Consider the following 16847-nt stretch of genomic DNA (forward strand, 5'->3'; position numbering starts at 1 on the left):
TCCCAAGTGCTGGGATTAAAGGCATGCGCCACCACTGCCCAGCCTAATTTTTATTTAATTTATTTTTATTTTTATTTTTTTGAGACAGGTTCTCCTTATGTAACCTTGAACTGGAACTGGCTATGCTGACCTCGAACTCACAGAGATTCACCTGTCTCTGCTCCCAGAGTGCTATCCTCAAAGGCATGTGCCACCATGTCTAGTTAATTAATGTGTCTTTTAAATAATTTTTTACACTTATTTATTGTGTATGTGTGTGTACATGTGTACATGTGTGTCTTCGTGCATGCATGTGTAGCACGAATCTTTTTTTTTTTTTTTTGTGATATATATTTTTTATTTTACAATACCATTCAGTTCTACATATCAGCCATGGGTTCCCCTATTCTCCCCCTTCCCACGCCCTCCCCTTACCCCCAGCCCACCCTCCATTCCCACCTCCTCCAGGACAAGTCCTCCCCCGAGGACTGTGATCAACTTGGTAGACTCAGTCCAGGGAGGTCCAGTCCCTTCCTCCCAGACTAAGCCAAGTGTCCCTGCATAAGTTCCTGGTTTCAAACAGCCAACTCATGGAATGAGCACAGGACTTGGTCCCACTGCCTAGATGCCTCCCAAACTGATCAAGCCAATCAACTGTCTCACCTATTCAGAGGGCCTGATCCAGCTGGGAGCCCCTCAGCCTTTGGTTCATAGTTCATGTGTTTCCATTCATTTGGCTATTTTTTTTTCAATAATTGAGTAAAACTGAAATTGATTATATGCCACAGTCATCCTAGGGACCTCCATGCTATATATATAGCCTCTATGGTTCTATGGGTTGTGGTCTGATTGTTCATTTTATATCTAGAATCCACCAATGAGTGAGTACATACCATAACTGTCTTTCTGGGTTTGGGTTACCTCACTCAGGATGATTTTTTCTAGTTCCATCCATTTGCCTGCAAATTTCATGCTTTCATTGTTTTTCTCTGCTGAGTAGTACTCCATTGTGTATATGTACCACATTTTTTTCATCCATTCTTCCGTTGATGGGCATCTAGGTTGTTTCCAGGTTCTGGCTATTACAAATAGTGCTGCTATGAACATAGCTGAGCATGTATCTTTATGGTATGTATCAGCATTCTTTGGGTATATGCCCAAGAGTGGGATGGCTGGGTCTTGAGGTAGTTCGATTCCTAATTTTCTGAGAAACCGCCATACTGATTTCCACAGTGGTTGTACAAGTTTACATTCCCACCAACAGTGGAGGAGTGTTCCCTTTGCTCCACATCCTCTCCAACATTGGTTGTCATTGGTGTTTTTGATCTTAGCCATTCTAACAGGTGTAAGGTGGTATCTCAGAGTCGTTTTGATTTGCATTTCTCTGATGATTAAGGATGTTGAGCATTTCTTTAAATGTCTTTCAGCCATTTGTAGTTCTTGTTTTGTGAATTCTCTGTTTAGCTCTTTAGCCCATTTTTTAATTGGACTGTTCAGGTAGCACGAATCTTAATAGGTCTTATTAATAAAATCAAACCTGAAGCCAGGTATTGGGGTGAAGGCTGGAAGATCAGAGAAGCAGAACAAGCCACAGCTTCCTCACCTCGACAGTTCCTCAGCTGATCCTATTTCCTCAGACTGGAAGCCTCTGAGTCCTCATCCGAATGGATCTCAGCTGAACTGCTGCTCAAAAGCCTAAAAGCTTAATCAGCTCTAGTTCCTGGTTTTCACACCTTATATACCTTTCTGCTTCCTGCCATCACTTCCTGGGATTAAAGGCATGTGTCACCATGCCTGGCTGTTTCCAGTGTGGCTTTAACTCACAGAGATCTGCATCGATCTCTGCCCTCCAAGTGATAGGATTAAAGGCATGTATGCCACCATTTTCTGGCCTCTATGTCTATCTAGTGGCTGTTCTGTCCTCCGACCCCAGATAAGTTTATTAGTATGCACAATATATTGGGGGACATAATATATCACCACATGCATGTTTCATTGTTGTCATGGGATGTATAGAAAGACAGAGGACAACTTGCTGGAGTCTGTCTCACCTTTTGCCATGTGGGCCCAGGGATTGAACTCAGGTTTGGTTTGACTGCAGGTGTCTTTATCCCTTGAGCCATCCTGTTAACCTCAAGTCATATATCTATTGGCCATAAAGATTTAAAAAAAATGTTAAGCAGCGTGTGGTGGCACAGGCCTTTAATCCCAGCACTCTGTGGGCAGAGGCAGATAGATCTCTCTGAGTTCCTGGACAGCCAGGGCTGTTACACAGAGAAACCCTGTCTTGAAAAACAAAACAAAAGGAAAAATTGTTAAAAAGTTTTAAAGATGATTCAGAACAGAGTTCGGTGAAAGCTAAGGACGTCTACCCTCCTTTCCCCAACTCAGTTTGGGAGCTGAACATTCTATAGGATTGTGTTGTTGTTCAAAACAGGGTCTCACTATGTAGCCCTGGCTGTCTTGGAACTTGCTATGTAGACCAGGCTGGCAGAGATCCACCTGCCTTTGCCTCCCGAGTGCTGGCATTAAAGTGAGCCACTATGCCTGGCAGTTATTTGAGCGAAGGAATTCACACTGTCTCTGTCTCTGTCCTCCTCTTATTCATATCCCCCCGCCGCACACCCCCCCCCCCCCCCCGTCAGTCTCACCATCACCCTATGCTTGGGATGAACCAGGGCATCACACCAGGGCACCACACACAGAGGCAAATACTACACTGTTGCACTAGATCTCCAACCTCCCCACTCTTTTTTTTTTTTTAAAGGCAGGATCTTACTGTATAGCTCAGGCTAGCTTAGAACTGCTGGTTGTCCTCTTGCCTCTTGATGCTAGGATCACAGGCCTGCCGCACCACAATACCTAGCTTCCTCCATCATCTGGGGAGTGGTCCAGAGTGATCTCAACTGGGACAGGATGGAGCTGGTGCTTGCTTCTGCTTTTGAAAGACAGCTTTTTATTTATTTATTTTATTTTTTGCTTTTTGAGACAGGGTCTCTCTATGTAGTCCTGGAACTTGCTATTTAGACCAGGCTGGCCTCACAGAGATCCTCGGCTTCTGCCCCCGCCCCCCCCCCCAGTGCTGGAATTAAAGGCATGTGCCATCATGTCAGGCCTAAGACAAGCTTATTTAAAAGAGGCATGTGGGCCAGTGAACTGTGGGTAATATGGGTAAGGGTGCTTGTTGCCACCTAATGACTTAAGTTTGGTCCCCAGAACCCATAGAGTGTAAGGATTCCCAATTCCCAAAAGTTGTTCTCTGACCTCCACACATGTGTACACATGGCCAAATAAGTAAATGCAATTAAAAAATATTAATAGAGGAATGTGTCATGTACGATACAGGAAACTCAGGGAAAAGTCACTGTGATTCCCATTCAGCCTTTGTTGTCCCAGATTCCTAGAACTTCCCTGTGACCTCATTGCACAATTGTTCCTAATTGTTCAGGGACCTCCCTTCTCTGATGGAACTCGGACTGGAGTGGGGTCACAGACAGTGCTGGTTTTAAGTATTAGAGATTAAGTCCAGGGCCCCACACCTTCCAGGCAAGCACTCGCCCAAAGAGTTATCTCCCTAGATTGCCCCCCACCTCTCTTATTTTGAAACAAGCTCACTAAATTGCTCAGGCTGGATTTGAACTCTGAATCTCTGAATTCGCCCTCCCAAGTGCTGGGAGTACAGTGGGAGCCAACATGTTTGGCTTATAGAGATGATTAAAGTGTGTGGGCTAGCACTGGGGTATAGCTCAGCGACAGAGGGCTTGCCCAGCGTATTTGAGGTCTTGGCTTCTCTCCTCAGCTCCACCAATAGATATTTTAAAAAGTAAATGCATGCATGCAGGTCGTTCTGTTGATTGCCAGAGACTCTGTGGCAGTTAAGTTTGTCTGCCAGCATTCATGAAAGCGTAGTGCCAGATGAATTTAGATGTTATCTGTTGTGATAAACGACTTCCACAGCAATGCTTTGTTTGGAGAGACTCCCTTTATCACTTGGAACAAATGATGCTGGGGTCCTTTCACTTCAGCTTGGCCTGATGCTGCTGAGAGATCAAATACCTGGGCAGCTGTCTCTGGGCCATCGTGTGTGTGTGTGTGTGTGTGTGTGTGTGTGTGTGTGTGTGTGTGTGTGTGTATGTGTATGAGTGCAGGTGCCCTCAGAGGCCAGAGATGTGGGATGTGGGATCTCTGTAGCTCGAGTTGCACACACAAAACACTAAAATAAGCCAGGCCTGGTTGCATTCGTCCTTAATGCCAGCGCTGGGAAAGCAGAGGATCTCTATGAGTTCTAAGCCAGCCAGGGCTACATAGTGGTACCTTGTCCCAAAATAAACAAGAAGAAATCTTGGGAGCTGGAAAGATGGCTCAGTAGAAGAGAGTGTGAGGACCAGAATTAAGGTTACCAGCACTCACACCAGGTGGCTCACAAGTGTGTGTAACTCGAGCTACAGAGATCCAACATCTCTGGCCTCTGAGAGCACTGCACTCACACACACACACACACACACACAGGCCCAGCGACAGCTGCCCAGTTATTTGATCTCGGTAGCATCAGGCCGAGCTGAAATGCTCCACCACCTCTGAGTTAAGTCCACAGCCCTTGCGGTTTTATCTGAGGGAGTAATATCGAAGAATCCAGACTAAGGAATTTAGACGTTACCGGGCACTGAGGAGCCATAGTGCTTCCCTTTAAGCAGCGGGATGGGAAGGGGCTGGAGTGACCTATATTTCAGTCTTGTCGCCTGGTGATAAAGGAAGGGCAGCTGAGCTGGAACGGTGCAGGCCAGAAGGGTAAGCCTGGGCACTCGTGGAGCAGAGGAGAAAGCTGTTTGACAGACTCACTTTGAGAATCTGACCGTGGGCTGGCACGTGCGAGACCTCCCACCGTCTTTGGAGTTTCCCAAACTGGTGCTAGGTAGAAGTGGGGACTCACACATAGGAGAGCAGGTGACCTCTGCAGCCAGCCCCATAAGCCTGGGCTGTGTGAGCCTCAGCAAATGCCCGAAGCTGTTTAGAGATGAGCTGTTCAGTTGTGTGTGTGCTGGGTGGGGCTGGCCCAGGCGCTCTCTCTAGACAGAGCTGCTGGGTAGGATTCGCACATAGGGAGTGGGAAGTGAGACTGCAGGACAGTCAGGACTCTGTACCTGTGGCTCCTGGAACTCAGGGTCTTGTGAGTTAGCACGTGCTAGGCACCTGCTCTCCCACGGAGTCACACCCAGCTCCCAGATGGATGCCTGTGGCTTGTTTACATGTTCGGTAAACTGTACAGCCCTTTCCAAAGCCTTTTTGCACCTGGGCTCTCATCCTCTGCTCACAGCAGCCCTGGGAAGGAGGCAAGCAGGCATTATCTTCATGCTCTCTATTTGTTTTTGATTTATTTATTTTTAAAGATGTATTTATTTGTATTTTATATGTATGAGTGTTTTGCCTGCATATATGTATGTATACCACCTGCATGCATGGTGCCTGTAGAGGCCAGAAGAGGATGTTGGAAATACAGTTACAGACATTTTTGAACCATCATGTGGGTGCTGGGAATCAAACTTGAGTCTTCTGGAAGATTCCCAGTGCTCTTAACCACTGAGCCATCTCTCCAGTCCCTGCTATGTATATGAATTGTCTCTGACAATTCAGAATGTCAGAGACAAACCACATGGCATTACCACAGCCCATCATCGTCCCAGTGGACGGATGGGCAGGCCATGGCCCAGAGAGAAAACCTCATGAGGCACAGTGAGAATTTGTGCTGGCGGCAGGACAGGACCCCAAGTCCCCAACTTCCAGCCCTGCCTCTCCATAGCTCCCCTGGTCATGGAAAGTAACAATGTCTTCTGTGCGTTGTTCCAGGGAAGCCTGTTCCTGAGAGCACGTCTCCTCCTCTTCCAGCCTTCCCAGAGGTGGTGAAGCCAGGGCCTGTGGCTCCTTCTGGAAGAAAACTCAAGGATGAACCGGAAAAGGGCCAGCTTGTGAAGCCGGGCTCCTTTCTGGACTCAGGTGCTCTCTCTTCTCTTCCCCCTCCTCTTCTGAGTTTTAGATTTATTTGTTTTTATTTTATGTGTATGGGTGTTTCACCTGCACATATGTATATGGACGACTTGTATACAGTGCCCATGGAAGCCAGGGAGGGGGTCAGATCCCCTGGAACTGGCGTTAGGAATGGTTGTGTGCCACTGTGTGGGAATCAAACCCAGGTCCTCTGCAAGAGCAGCCCGTACTATTAATTGTTGAGTCATCTTTTCAGCCCCACAGGTATTCTTAAGTTATTTCTTTCTTTTGGTGTGTGTGTGTGTGTGTGTGTGTGTGTGTGTGTGTGTGCGCGCGCGCGCGCGCGCGCGCGCGCATCAAAACACATTGTACAGTAAGTTAGAAAGGGGAAACATCCAGGTGTGGTGGTATATGCTGTAATCACAGCTATTTGAGAGTCTGGGGCAGGAGGATTGTGAGTTAAACCCTGTTCTGGGCTAGATAGCTGGGTGGGTAGCACATACCTGTAATCCGGCTTTACTCAGGGGGCTGAGGGTAGGGAGCCCTGTGGCCTGTGGCAGAGCATCTGCTTGGCATGCACAGGGCCTGGCTTCAATCCTCAGCACCAAAAAAATCCCCAATCCCTAAATATGTTAAGTAAATAAATACCATTTTTGGAGGGGGGAGGGGAGAGCCGAGGATGGAACCCTGGGCTTTAGGCATGCAAGCTTTACCACTGAGCTGCACTCCAGCCCCTGACCCTTATCATTTTCATCAGAAGAAAAAGTAAGGATTGGTTCAAGGTGACGTGAGTCCTGGGATCTGAGCACTCCTGTCTCTCATACTGCATACACTGCTGTCCCAGAGCCTTGCAGAGCACATTATATGTGCTTCCAGCTTCTTGTGCCCAGGCTAGAGCTGTGGGACAGACTGCCAGATGACAGGAGGACAGCCAGCGATGACTTCTCCAGGGCTCGCTTCTCCTTGCCTGTGGCCTGCAAGCTTAAGATCCCAGACCTGTGGAATGCAGCTCACTGAGGGGCCTGAAGCCAGCCAACCCTGCTTGGAGAAGCCACTCTTGGGTGCTTGGGCCTGAGGCTGACCCCCCTGTGCTTGAATTCCCACTCAGCCTCCTCCTTCCTCAGTTCCTCCATCTGTAAAATGGGAAGAACAGAGCCCATTACATCTTAGTACAGAGAATCAGGCATCTTAGCTGGGTGTGGCCATGTCTGCCTGTCATCCCAGCCCTGGGGAGTCAGAGGCTGGAGGATGAATGCAAATTCCAGGCCAACCTGGTTTCTTGAGTGTGTGTGTGTGTATGTGTGTGTGTGTGTGTGGGGGGGGTGTCTCTGCAAACACCAGAGCTGGCCGAGTAACGTCTGCACTAGGCAGGAGGGAAGTCCAGTTCAACACAACTCAGTAGCCAGTGTTGGTTCAAACTTCTAGAGTCTGACCCTGGACAGTTTATTTTAGACATATTTATTTATTTATCTTTGCATTTTAATGATTTTTTTAATTTTATGTACATTGATGATTTGCCTGCATATGTGCCTGTGTGAGGGTATCAGACCCCCTGGAACTGGAGTTACAGACAGTTTGTGCTGCCATATGGGTGCTGGGAATTGAACCCAGGTCCTCTGGAAGAATAGCCAGTGCTCTTAACCACTGGGCCATCTCTGCAGCCATATTTAAATACAGTACAACTTTGGGAAAAAGTTTCCTGGTGATAATTATCACGCTAAAGCTTAAAGTGTGACTCTATTGAAACTCTTTTGCAAAGTACATGGGACCTCTTCCCTAAGAATGGATTTGTTTCAGCATTCGAATACACTGGGAGACACCAGAGACTTAGACTCAAGTCAGATTTAGATTAAGTGAATTTATTCTTACCGGTAGCAAAAGGACGACAGTCTTAGAGCCAATACAGCATGCTGTCCAGAAGGTGGGGTAAGGCAGACACCACAAAGATGTGTATTACAACTATCCATGGAATCCACAGCCGGGCAGGAAAATGGTTTTACTTCCCTTGGGTGTTTTTTTTTCTTTCCTGTTATATAGTAATAAAAGACCATTTCATCCCTTTCCCATAATGATAGTGAGTTTTACAGAAACAAAGGTAGCTGTTAATACCTCACAGCCCATTATCTTATTCTTTAAAAAAAAAATAATTTATTTAATTTTATTTTATATGCATTGGTGTGAGGGTGTCAGATTCCCTGGAACTGAGTTACAGACAGGTGTGAGCTGTCACGTGAGTGCTGGGAATCGAACCCAGGTCCATTTTAACCACTGAGCCAACTCTCCAGCCCCCGACTCCTCCCCATTATCTTTTCTTATCTCATCTGCAGGCCACTGGGATCTCCCAGACATTCCAGAGCAAAAGGTCAATGGCCCTTAAGGGATGCCTGGTTTCATGTTATGTTTCTTTAGTTATCACAGGGAGGCAGAGGCGGGCAGATCTCCTAGTTCAAGGCCAGCTTGGTCTACAGAGTGAGGACAGCCAGGGCTACACAGAGAAACCCTGTCTCAAAAACCAAAACAAAGAAACAAACAAACAGAATGAATTCTATAGCTTAAGGACCTAGAGGAAGATCTAGTGTGGTCTAGGTCACACAGGTCAGGAAGTGGGGGGCAGACTGTGAACACAAGGACCTAGTGCCCCCTAGAGTTCCTATGTCCAGTTCCAGGCCAGGGCTGCATAGTGAGACCCTGTCTCAAAAAGGAAGAGAGAGAGAGAGAGAGAGAGAGAGAGAGAGAGAGAGAGAGAGAGAGAGAGAGAGAGAGAGAGAGAGAGAGAAAGAGAAAGAAAGAAAGAAAGAAAGAAAGAAAGAAAGAAAGGGGGACATGGACCACACTGGACGGGACTGGACAGGACACAGTTAACTTTAGGTCAAGGAGTCTGGACTATATCCTGTGACTGAAGTTATTGAAGGAAGGGGAAAACCGTGCTGGCCTGTGAACTCCAGTTAATGGATCCTTAGACCCTACTGTTCTTCCTTTGCCAAAGGGAGAAAGCCAGTCAGGGGAGGTGGGGGAGACGGAAGAGGTCACAGAGGCCCCTCTGTATCTTCACCATCAGCCTTTGTGTGGCTCACTTTCCTGAGTGGCCCTGGGAGCAGGTGTGCCTGGGTCACTGGGCCTGTCCCTGCGGTCCCTCCCACAGAGGAGGAAGTCATTCTTCTGTTTTTGTAGTTGGAAACAGGAAGAGTCATTCTTTCCATGTATCACTGATGCCTGCCAGCCCTGGGAAAGCCCCGGATTCCAGGCTCATGTTCTGCCCAGGGAAGCTAGTGTTTGAGGAAGTTTTTATTTTAGAAGGAAAGTTTAGACACTCAGGGTTGTGTTTTGGAGGCTTTTATGTAGAGATGAATGGACCCTACTGTGTGTCCCTGTCCTTTCTCGAACCGTGAAGCATTCAGCTGACTGAAAGTGACTCACTAGACCCTCTGTGAGTCAGCTGTGGTAACTGACAATGTGTGTGGTGTTTGTGGTGCAGTGTGTGTGTGTGTATGTGTGTGGGGGAGGGGATGTGGTGTGTGGGTATCTATGGGTATGGTGTATGTTGTGTGTGTGGTATAGTGTGGATTGTGTATAGGATGTGTGGGGTGTGGTGTGGTTTGTGTGTGTGGTGTGTATGAGTATGTTGTATGTGTGTTTGTGGTATGGTATATAGTGTAGTGTGTATAATTTCTTTATTTTTTACTTTATAATTTAATTTAATTTTATGTATCAGCACGGATTCCCCTGTCCTCCCCCCCATTCCCATCTCCTCCAGGGCAAAGACTCCCCTGGGGATTCAGCTCAACCTGGTAGACTCAGTCCAGGCAGGTCCAGTCCCCTCCTCCCAGGCTGAGCAAAGTGTCCCTGCATAAGCCCCAGGTTCCAAACAGTCAGCTCATGCACTAAGGACAGGTCCCGGTCCCACTGCCTGGGGGCCTCCTAAACAGTTCAAGCTAATTGACTGTCTCACTTATCCAGAGGGCCTGATCCAGTTGAGGGCTCCTCAGCTATTGGTTCATAGTTCATGTATAATTTCTTATCAAGGATTTGCAGCGTCAAGCTAGTGGCTCACGCCCTTAATCCCAGCACTCTGGAGGCGGAGACAGGTGGATCTCTGTGAGTTCGAGGCCAGCCTGATCTACAGATTGAGTTCCAGGATAGCCAGAGCTGTTACACAGAGAAACCCTGTCTCGAAAATCAGATCAAATCAAAACAAAACAAAACAACAACAAAGGACCTGCAGTGTCTATACAGACAGTGAAAGCAGGTGCACTGAAGGCCCAGATGGTGTACATGGTCTGTGGCTACTTCATCTGCCGTGTGGCTGTGCCTTGCTGTGTCTGGGGAAGCCTTAGGCAATTCTTTTAAAACATGGAAAAGCAAGAGATCCGTGCCAGGCAGTGGTAACTCACACCTTTAATCCCAGCACTCAGTGGGGCAGAGCCAGCCTGGTCCACAGAGTGAGCTCCCAAACAGCCAGGACTACACAGAGAAACCCTGTCTCGAAAAACCAAAAAAAAAAAAAAAAAAAAAAAAAAAGGGAGAAATCCCAAATGCATAAAACTAGAGTGCCCATGCTGCCATTGGACAGCTTTGGTGATGGTCAGACTTGTGACCACCAAGGGACCCCTGAGGGGCTGGTTCAGGACCCCTGTGGGCACCACGGTCTATGGATACTCATTCCCTTCTGTAAAGTAGCGCATTTGCATGAGTCACCCCTGATGACTGGTGCCCACAGGATGGAGGTATTTGCTAACTAACTATGCCTAGTATTTACTGAGTGATGCTGGGCCTTCCCCTCTTCTCCCTCGGTACCCTAAGCTCCCCGGTCCTTCAGCCGGGGTGGAGTGGTCCCCGCCTCCCAGCCTGTGCTGCCCCTGCTGCTCCCGGCCGGCCTTACTTTCCCCGGGGCCTCCCTGGTGTGGCGCCACAGTGGAGGTTTCTCTGTGTCCTCAGCCGTTCCTGGCCAGGCACTGGGACAGCACAGGAGCGTCCCCAGCTGCTGGCTTCCCTGTCTCCTCCCGTCATTAGAGATGATAAATTGCACCTGTTCTAAGATGTCACCCGGCTTAAAAGAACTGACCCCCAAGGAGCCTGGCGGCTGGCACATGGCGTCAGGAGGCGACAGCACCGATTGAGAGAGAAGGTTGCTTTGGGATGAGTCCCAGGCCGAGTGCTGACCCTGTCTGTCATCCTTTCCAGGGGCCACCGTGGCTGGGGCCCAGCAGCAAGCCTCCCCCCAGCTTCCCTGCAAGGAGGATGCCCCTTGTTCCTTGAAAACCGACCAACCTGGCATTTCCCAATCTAAGGTAAACCTAAGGTAGCCCAGCTGTGTCCTGGCTTCTGGTTCTCTCAGAAACAGTTTCTTCATTCCCTGAGACTAGTGTGGGCTTGGGAGGACAAGGGAGACGCATCGTCTCTGCAGGCTTCTAAGACTAAATATAGTCTTCAGTGAGATGAGGGGTCTCTGCTGCACTGAGGGGGTGGAGCGCATTCGTTTCTTTGGGGTGTACTTCAGGGCTTAATGAAGCGCCCTTACACCGAGTCCCAGCGTACGCCAGGATTCATGTTTGCCACATTGGGGATTTGAACCCAGGGCCCTCTGCATTCAGCCACTGAACTGTAACCACAGTCCGTTTTTGTTTTGTTTTGTTTTGAGATAGGCTCTTACTGAGGTTCACAGACAGGCCTTGAACTTGTGATCTCCCTGTCTCAGCCTCTGGAAGAGCAGCCTGGAGGACAGGCCTGCACTACCAGGCACCACAGGACCTTTGTTTACAATGGGCCTTTGTAAGCAGGAGCTGGGCTGGTACCGCCTGCATGTGCAGTTACCGGCACTGGTTTAGAGCCAGCCTTTCCCACTTTCTTGTCAGAGTAGAGCAGCAGTCAGAGTGCTCCTGCGCTTTGACTTTGTTCCTGTGGGTACTTTCACGCTTATTTGTTAGTGCTCCCAGATAGCCTTGCAGCCATATTGGTAATAAGATGCTGTAATTCGCCGGGCGTTGGTGGCGCACGCCTTTAATCCCAGCACTCGGGAGGCAGAGCCAGGCGGATCTCTGTGAGTTCGAGGCCAGCCTGGGCTACCAAGTGAGCTCCAGGAAAGGCGCAAAGCTACACAGAGAAACCTTGTCTCGAAAAACCAAAAAAAAAAAAAAAAAAGATGCTGTAATTGACACTGGGTTAGAAATGAAAGCTTTGGGCCGGGGCGCAGCTCAGTGTTATAGCCCTGGGTTCCACCCCAGCCAAGGGAAAAAATACAAAGGAAACAGTTTTTTACTCTTTCTGAGACAGGGTTCCATGTAGCTCAGGCTGGCTTCAAACTCACTGTGTAGCTGAGGATAACCTTGAACTACTACCTCCACCTCCCAAGTTACTGGATAACAGGCATGTGCTACCACACCTAGCTTATGTGTGCTAAGGATGGAGCTCAGGGCCTGTGCATGTGGCAAGCACTCTGCCCACTGAGCTGCATGGTATGTGTCTGTGAGACAAGGTCTCACTGTGTAGCTCAGCCTGGATGTGAATTTGTGATCCCCCTACTTTAGTGTTCCAAATGCTGTGATCATAGGCATGTACTACCAGGCCCAGATTTTTCTTCTGATCGGAAAAGATCATTCAAGCCAGGCGTGGTGACCCTTACCTTTAATCCCAGTACTTGGGAGGCTGAGGCAACTGGATCTCTGTGAGTTTGAGGCTAGCCTGGTCTACATAGTCAGTTCCAGGCCAACCAGAGCTACATAGTGAAACCTGCTTTTTTAAAAAAAAAAAAAAAAAAAATGCTGGGTGGTGGTGGTATACTAATCCCAGAACTTGGGAAGCAGAGGCAGGTGGATCTCTGTGAGTTCGAGGCCAGACTGGTCTACCGAGTAAATGCCAGGACTGTTATATAGAGAAACCTTGCCTCAGAAAAAAAAATAAAAGTTTCCGTGCTCTTGAGAAGTTATGGGTTTGGGCTTGGTCCCTGGAGGAGAAAGCAGCAGTTCCCGGGGCTGGTTAATGACCATCTTCTGTGATTTAGCTAATCATTTTCAGAGATGGTTGAATCATTGAGGACCTTCAATCCCAGCACTTAGAGGAAAGGCAGGCAGGTCTCTGAATGTTTGAGGCCAGCCTGGTCTACATAGTGGGTTCCAGGACAGCCAGGGCTACATAGTAAAACTTTGTCTCAAAAAAAAGAAAAAGTTTCTATTAACATTTGGTTTTCTTTTCTTTTTATTTTTGCACATGATCTTTAACATTTTATCCTACATTTATTTATTTTGTATGTAGGTATGTATATGTATGTGTGAGGGCATATACATGCCATGGCACACATGTGGAGTTAGAGGACAACTTTCAGGAGTTAATCACTTAGGTCCTGGGGATTGAACTCAGGTCACCAGGCTTCTCAAGAGCTTTTCCCTAATGAGCCCCATTCTCATTTTTTGATAGATAAATCCTAGTGTATCTACCCGGCAGGAGACACATTCATCTTTAATAGCCTCCAATTCCCTAGAACTATTGATAAGGATATATGTAACTTCAAAAATATAAATTTCTGTGTACCTGTGTTTGAAGCCAGACTTCTGTTTCTGGTCTTCCATATGCTCCAGGCTTAGATTCTCTACCTCTGTTTAGAGAATTGTGTGGTTTTTTGAACAGTCACATTGCTTGCCAGAACACTGTAGGAGGAGGTAGCGGTGTAGGGGCAGCCTATGGTGTCTTTGTTACCACTTGTAAGGAGATGAAAGCCCCTTGGTATCCCGGGGTTCCCTCTGGGGAGCAGGGAAGGCCAGCTCCCATGGTCGTCACTGTAGTTGTTGTTTGTTTGTTTTTTAACCTTTGGGGGCCCACTACCCAGCTCCCCAATAAATACACGAATACTTAGTGTTACTTACAAATGCCCGGCATTAACTTGGCTTGTTTCTAGCCGATTTTCTTACCTAACTTAAATTATCCTGTTTCTCTTCTTCTGTTTTTTCCTTCTGGGCTTTTTACCTCTCTTTATTCTATATATCTTTCTTTCTTACTCTGTGGCTGGCTGGGTGGCTGGGTGGCTGGCTCCTGGCATCCTCCTCTTCATCTCCTTTCCTCACTCCTCCCTCTTCTCTTTATGAGCCTAGATTTCTCTTATTTATTCTCTCTGCCTGTCAGCCCCGCCTATCCTTTCTCCTGCCTTGCTATTGGCCGTTCAGTTCTTTATTAGACCAATCAGGTGTTTTAGGCAAACAAAGTAATGCAGCTTTACAGAGTTAAACAAATGCAACAGAAAAGAATGCAATGCATCTTTGCACCATTAAACTCTTCTTGTTCAATCCCCAGGACTGCAGCACTTCTACATCTGTCCCCAAGCAGGAAAAGCTTCTGAATTTGCCTGGAGACAGGCTTTTCTGGAGTGAGGCAGATGTCATCCAAGCGACTGAGGACTTTGACCAAAGCCACCGAATCAGTGAGGGGACCTTTGCCGATATCTACCGGGGGCAAAGGCATGGTGTGGCCTTTGCTTTCAAGAAGCTCAGGGAGGTGAGCTGAAGGTGTCTGTAGGGAGGGTTGGGGGCCTGGGGCTAAAGCTGGATGGATCTTCAGGGGTTGTGTCTTTTCCCACAGATGTCTGGCTCCAGTCCAGGGTCCATGGACAGATTCCTGCAGGCAGAGATGCAGCTTTGCCTCAGGTAAGTTTCCCATGCAGAGCCCCTGGCCTGATGATGATAGCAGGCAGTACGGTGCCTCTAGTGTGCCAGGCAGGTGGTTAGCACTGCCATTATAGGGCTGGGCTGTGACCGGGAGAAGGACGTGGAAAGCTGTGTGTAACCGTGCGTGGCGATTCATGAGGCAAGAAGTTTCTGGGAGGCGGAAGAGAAGTGTCCTTGGCCCAGATAGACATGTGGATAGTTCACATGTGGAGCGTGAGGTGTGGCGGGGGTCACGAGGAAAGCTGAGAGGAGAAAGGTGACTCAGACAGCGGGTGTCCCCAAGAGAAACCAGCCTGAGGCGGGTGTGGTGGCCTCTAGCACGTTCTTCATCCCTAAGCCTGTTCCCGGAAGTGGGGTGGGGATGGCGCCAGACTGCAGAGCAGGGAGACAGGGTGAGGCTGTCAGGGATCAGAGCCCTGGCACCTGGGAGGTGGCTGGTGGACCGGGGTGGCAAGGGAGCGTCTGCCTTTGGTTCTTGCTGTCTGATGCCTGACTGTCCCCTGGTGCTGGGTCCAGATGCTGCCACCCCAATGTCTTACCTCTGCTGGGCTTCTGCGCTGGAAGACGGTGCCACAGCCTCATCTACCCCTACATGGCAAATGGCTCTCTGCAGGACAGACTCCAGGTTAAGGTGAACAACTGGGTCCTGGGTGGAATAAAAAACGGAGCAGATGGCGCCTGCCTAGGGGCCATAAGGACTTAGAGGAATGTGAACTTTCTTGAAAGCTTATAAAATTCTCAATACAGACACCAATGTATCCTTCATTATTATTTGTGATGATTTTTTTTTTTTTTTGAAATAGGGTCACCAGTTGCCAGGCTAGCCTCAAACTTGCTATATCATGGCAGCGCATGACCTTGAACTCATGCCTTTACATTCTGAGTGCTAGGATTACAGGCATCTGCTTCCATGCCTGGTTTATGCAGTGCTGGGGAATCAACCCCAGGGCCTGTGGCTGGTAGCAGACAGTCTATAGCTATACTCCATCCCCATCTGTATTCCTCCTCCTCTTCCTCCCCCCTTTGGTGCCGAGATCCAATCTCGGACATTGTACATACCAGTGCTCCACCACTGAGCCTCTCCAACCTTACATTTCCATTCCATACCCGAGGAAGCTGAGGCTCGGAGGCCTCGTGTGTCTTTCCCAAAGTCATACAGCTCACCACTGTGTGCATACAGATTTGCAAGTAGATCTGTCTGACACAGATACCATCATTTCAAGCCAGCGCATCACACGGTCCGAGCCCTGTGACCGAGGACAGATTCAAAGGCTATAAAGACTTTAAGGACGCTGCAGGGGTCACCCTTTCTATTCCTTCTCTTTCTCTTAGGGCGACTCAGACCTGCTGCCCTGGCCCCAGCGTGCCAGCATCTGCTCAGGGCTGCTTCTAGCTGTCGAATACCTGCATAGCCTGGACATCATCCATAGCAATGTCAAGAGGTGAGAGGGCCGGATGAGCTGGGCCGGATGAGCTGGGCCCGCCCCGAGTCCTGGCTTTAAGAACGAGGCCTGTGTCTGTTCTTGCTTCCTATCTCTCTCCGTCTCTCTCTGTCTCTCTCTCTCCTCCTCCGCCTCCCCTCCCTTGGGGGACCTTAGCTCCCTCCATAGGCCCAGCTCACAATGCAGTCTTTCTGAAGTGTGCTCTCTGTCCACAGCCAGCATGCAAAGCTGTCACTATGTCCTCGGTCTTTCTGAGCCAGTTTCCCCGCAGGTCACAGCACTCTCAACGTCTGACTGTCCGTCCGTTCAGGAGCCAGTCTACACTCCAGCTGGGATCTTTGCCCAGCCTCGGGATTTGAGCTCCCCGTCTAAGTAACCGCCTTTCCTGTGTCTGTTGGCAATGGATCTTGTCAGGGAGGCTTCTTGTCCCCAGAATCTTAGTGTTGGATGTCCAAGAGCAAGTGGTAGGTATGGGAGAGATTCCAGGTGAGGCCAAAACATTTAGCAGAAGCGGCCCCATGACCATAGGCCTTGCGGTTCCCCCCGAGGTGCCTCCCACGTAGCGCATGCCAACTCAGAGGCGCTTTCCTCTTTCCTGAGTTTCATTTGATGGCACTAGTACCTGTGCTGAGGAGGGAAGGAGAGCTGGCCACGGCCCCGCTGCCCAGCCTAGCGGGTCTGCTGACTGCTGGCTTGTGTTTCCTTTGTGTGTGTGTGGATTGGAGGAGTGCACTCTGGGTTGAACATGCTGGGCATGCTCTGCCACCAAGCTGCATCCTGACTCAGTTTCAAT

General features: G+C 48.8%; 1 protein-coding gene across 2 annotated transcripts in view; it reads left to right on the top strand.

Annotated features, from left to right (window-relative positions):
* Positions 1-16847, top strand: part of Irak2 (interleukin 1 receptor associated kinase 2) — a 56605-nt gene that overhangs the window by 25734 nt on the left and 14024 nt on the right. Inside the window, exons 3-8 of one of the 2 annotated variants that reach the window (XM_042273842.2) lie at positions 5824-5970; positions 11143-11249; positions 14242-14442; positions 14527-14591; positions 15129-15243; positions 15945-16054. In XM_042273842.2, coding sequence (XP_042129776.2) covers positions 5824-5970; positions 11143-11249; positions 14242-14442; positions 14527-14591; positions 15129-15243; positions 15945-16054 — 745 coding nt within the window. The remainder of the gene's footprint in view (positions 1-5823; positions 5971-11142; positions 11250-14241; positions 14443-14526; positions 14592-15128; positions 15244-15944; positions 16055-16847) is intronic. The other variant, XM_076567612.1, reaches the window with a different exon arrangement.

This window comes from Peromyscus maniculatus, chromosome 3 (genome assembly GCF_049852395.1).
Source record: "Peromyscus maniculatus bairdii isolate BWxNUB_F1_BW_parent chromosome 3, HU_Pman_BW_mat_3.1, whole genome shotgun sequence".
In the NCBI taxonomy this organism is placed as follows: domain Eukaryota; kingdom Metazoa; phylum Chordata; class Mammalia; order Rodentia; family Cricetidae; genus Peromyscus; species Peromyscus maniculatus.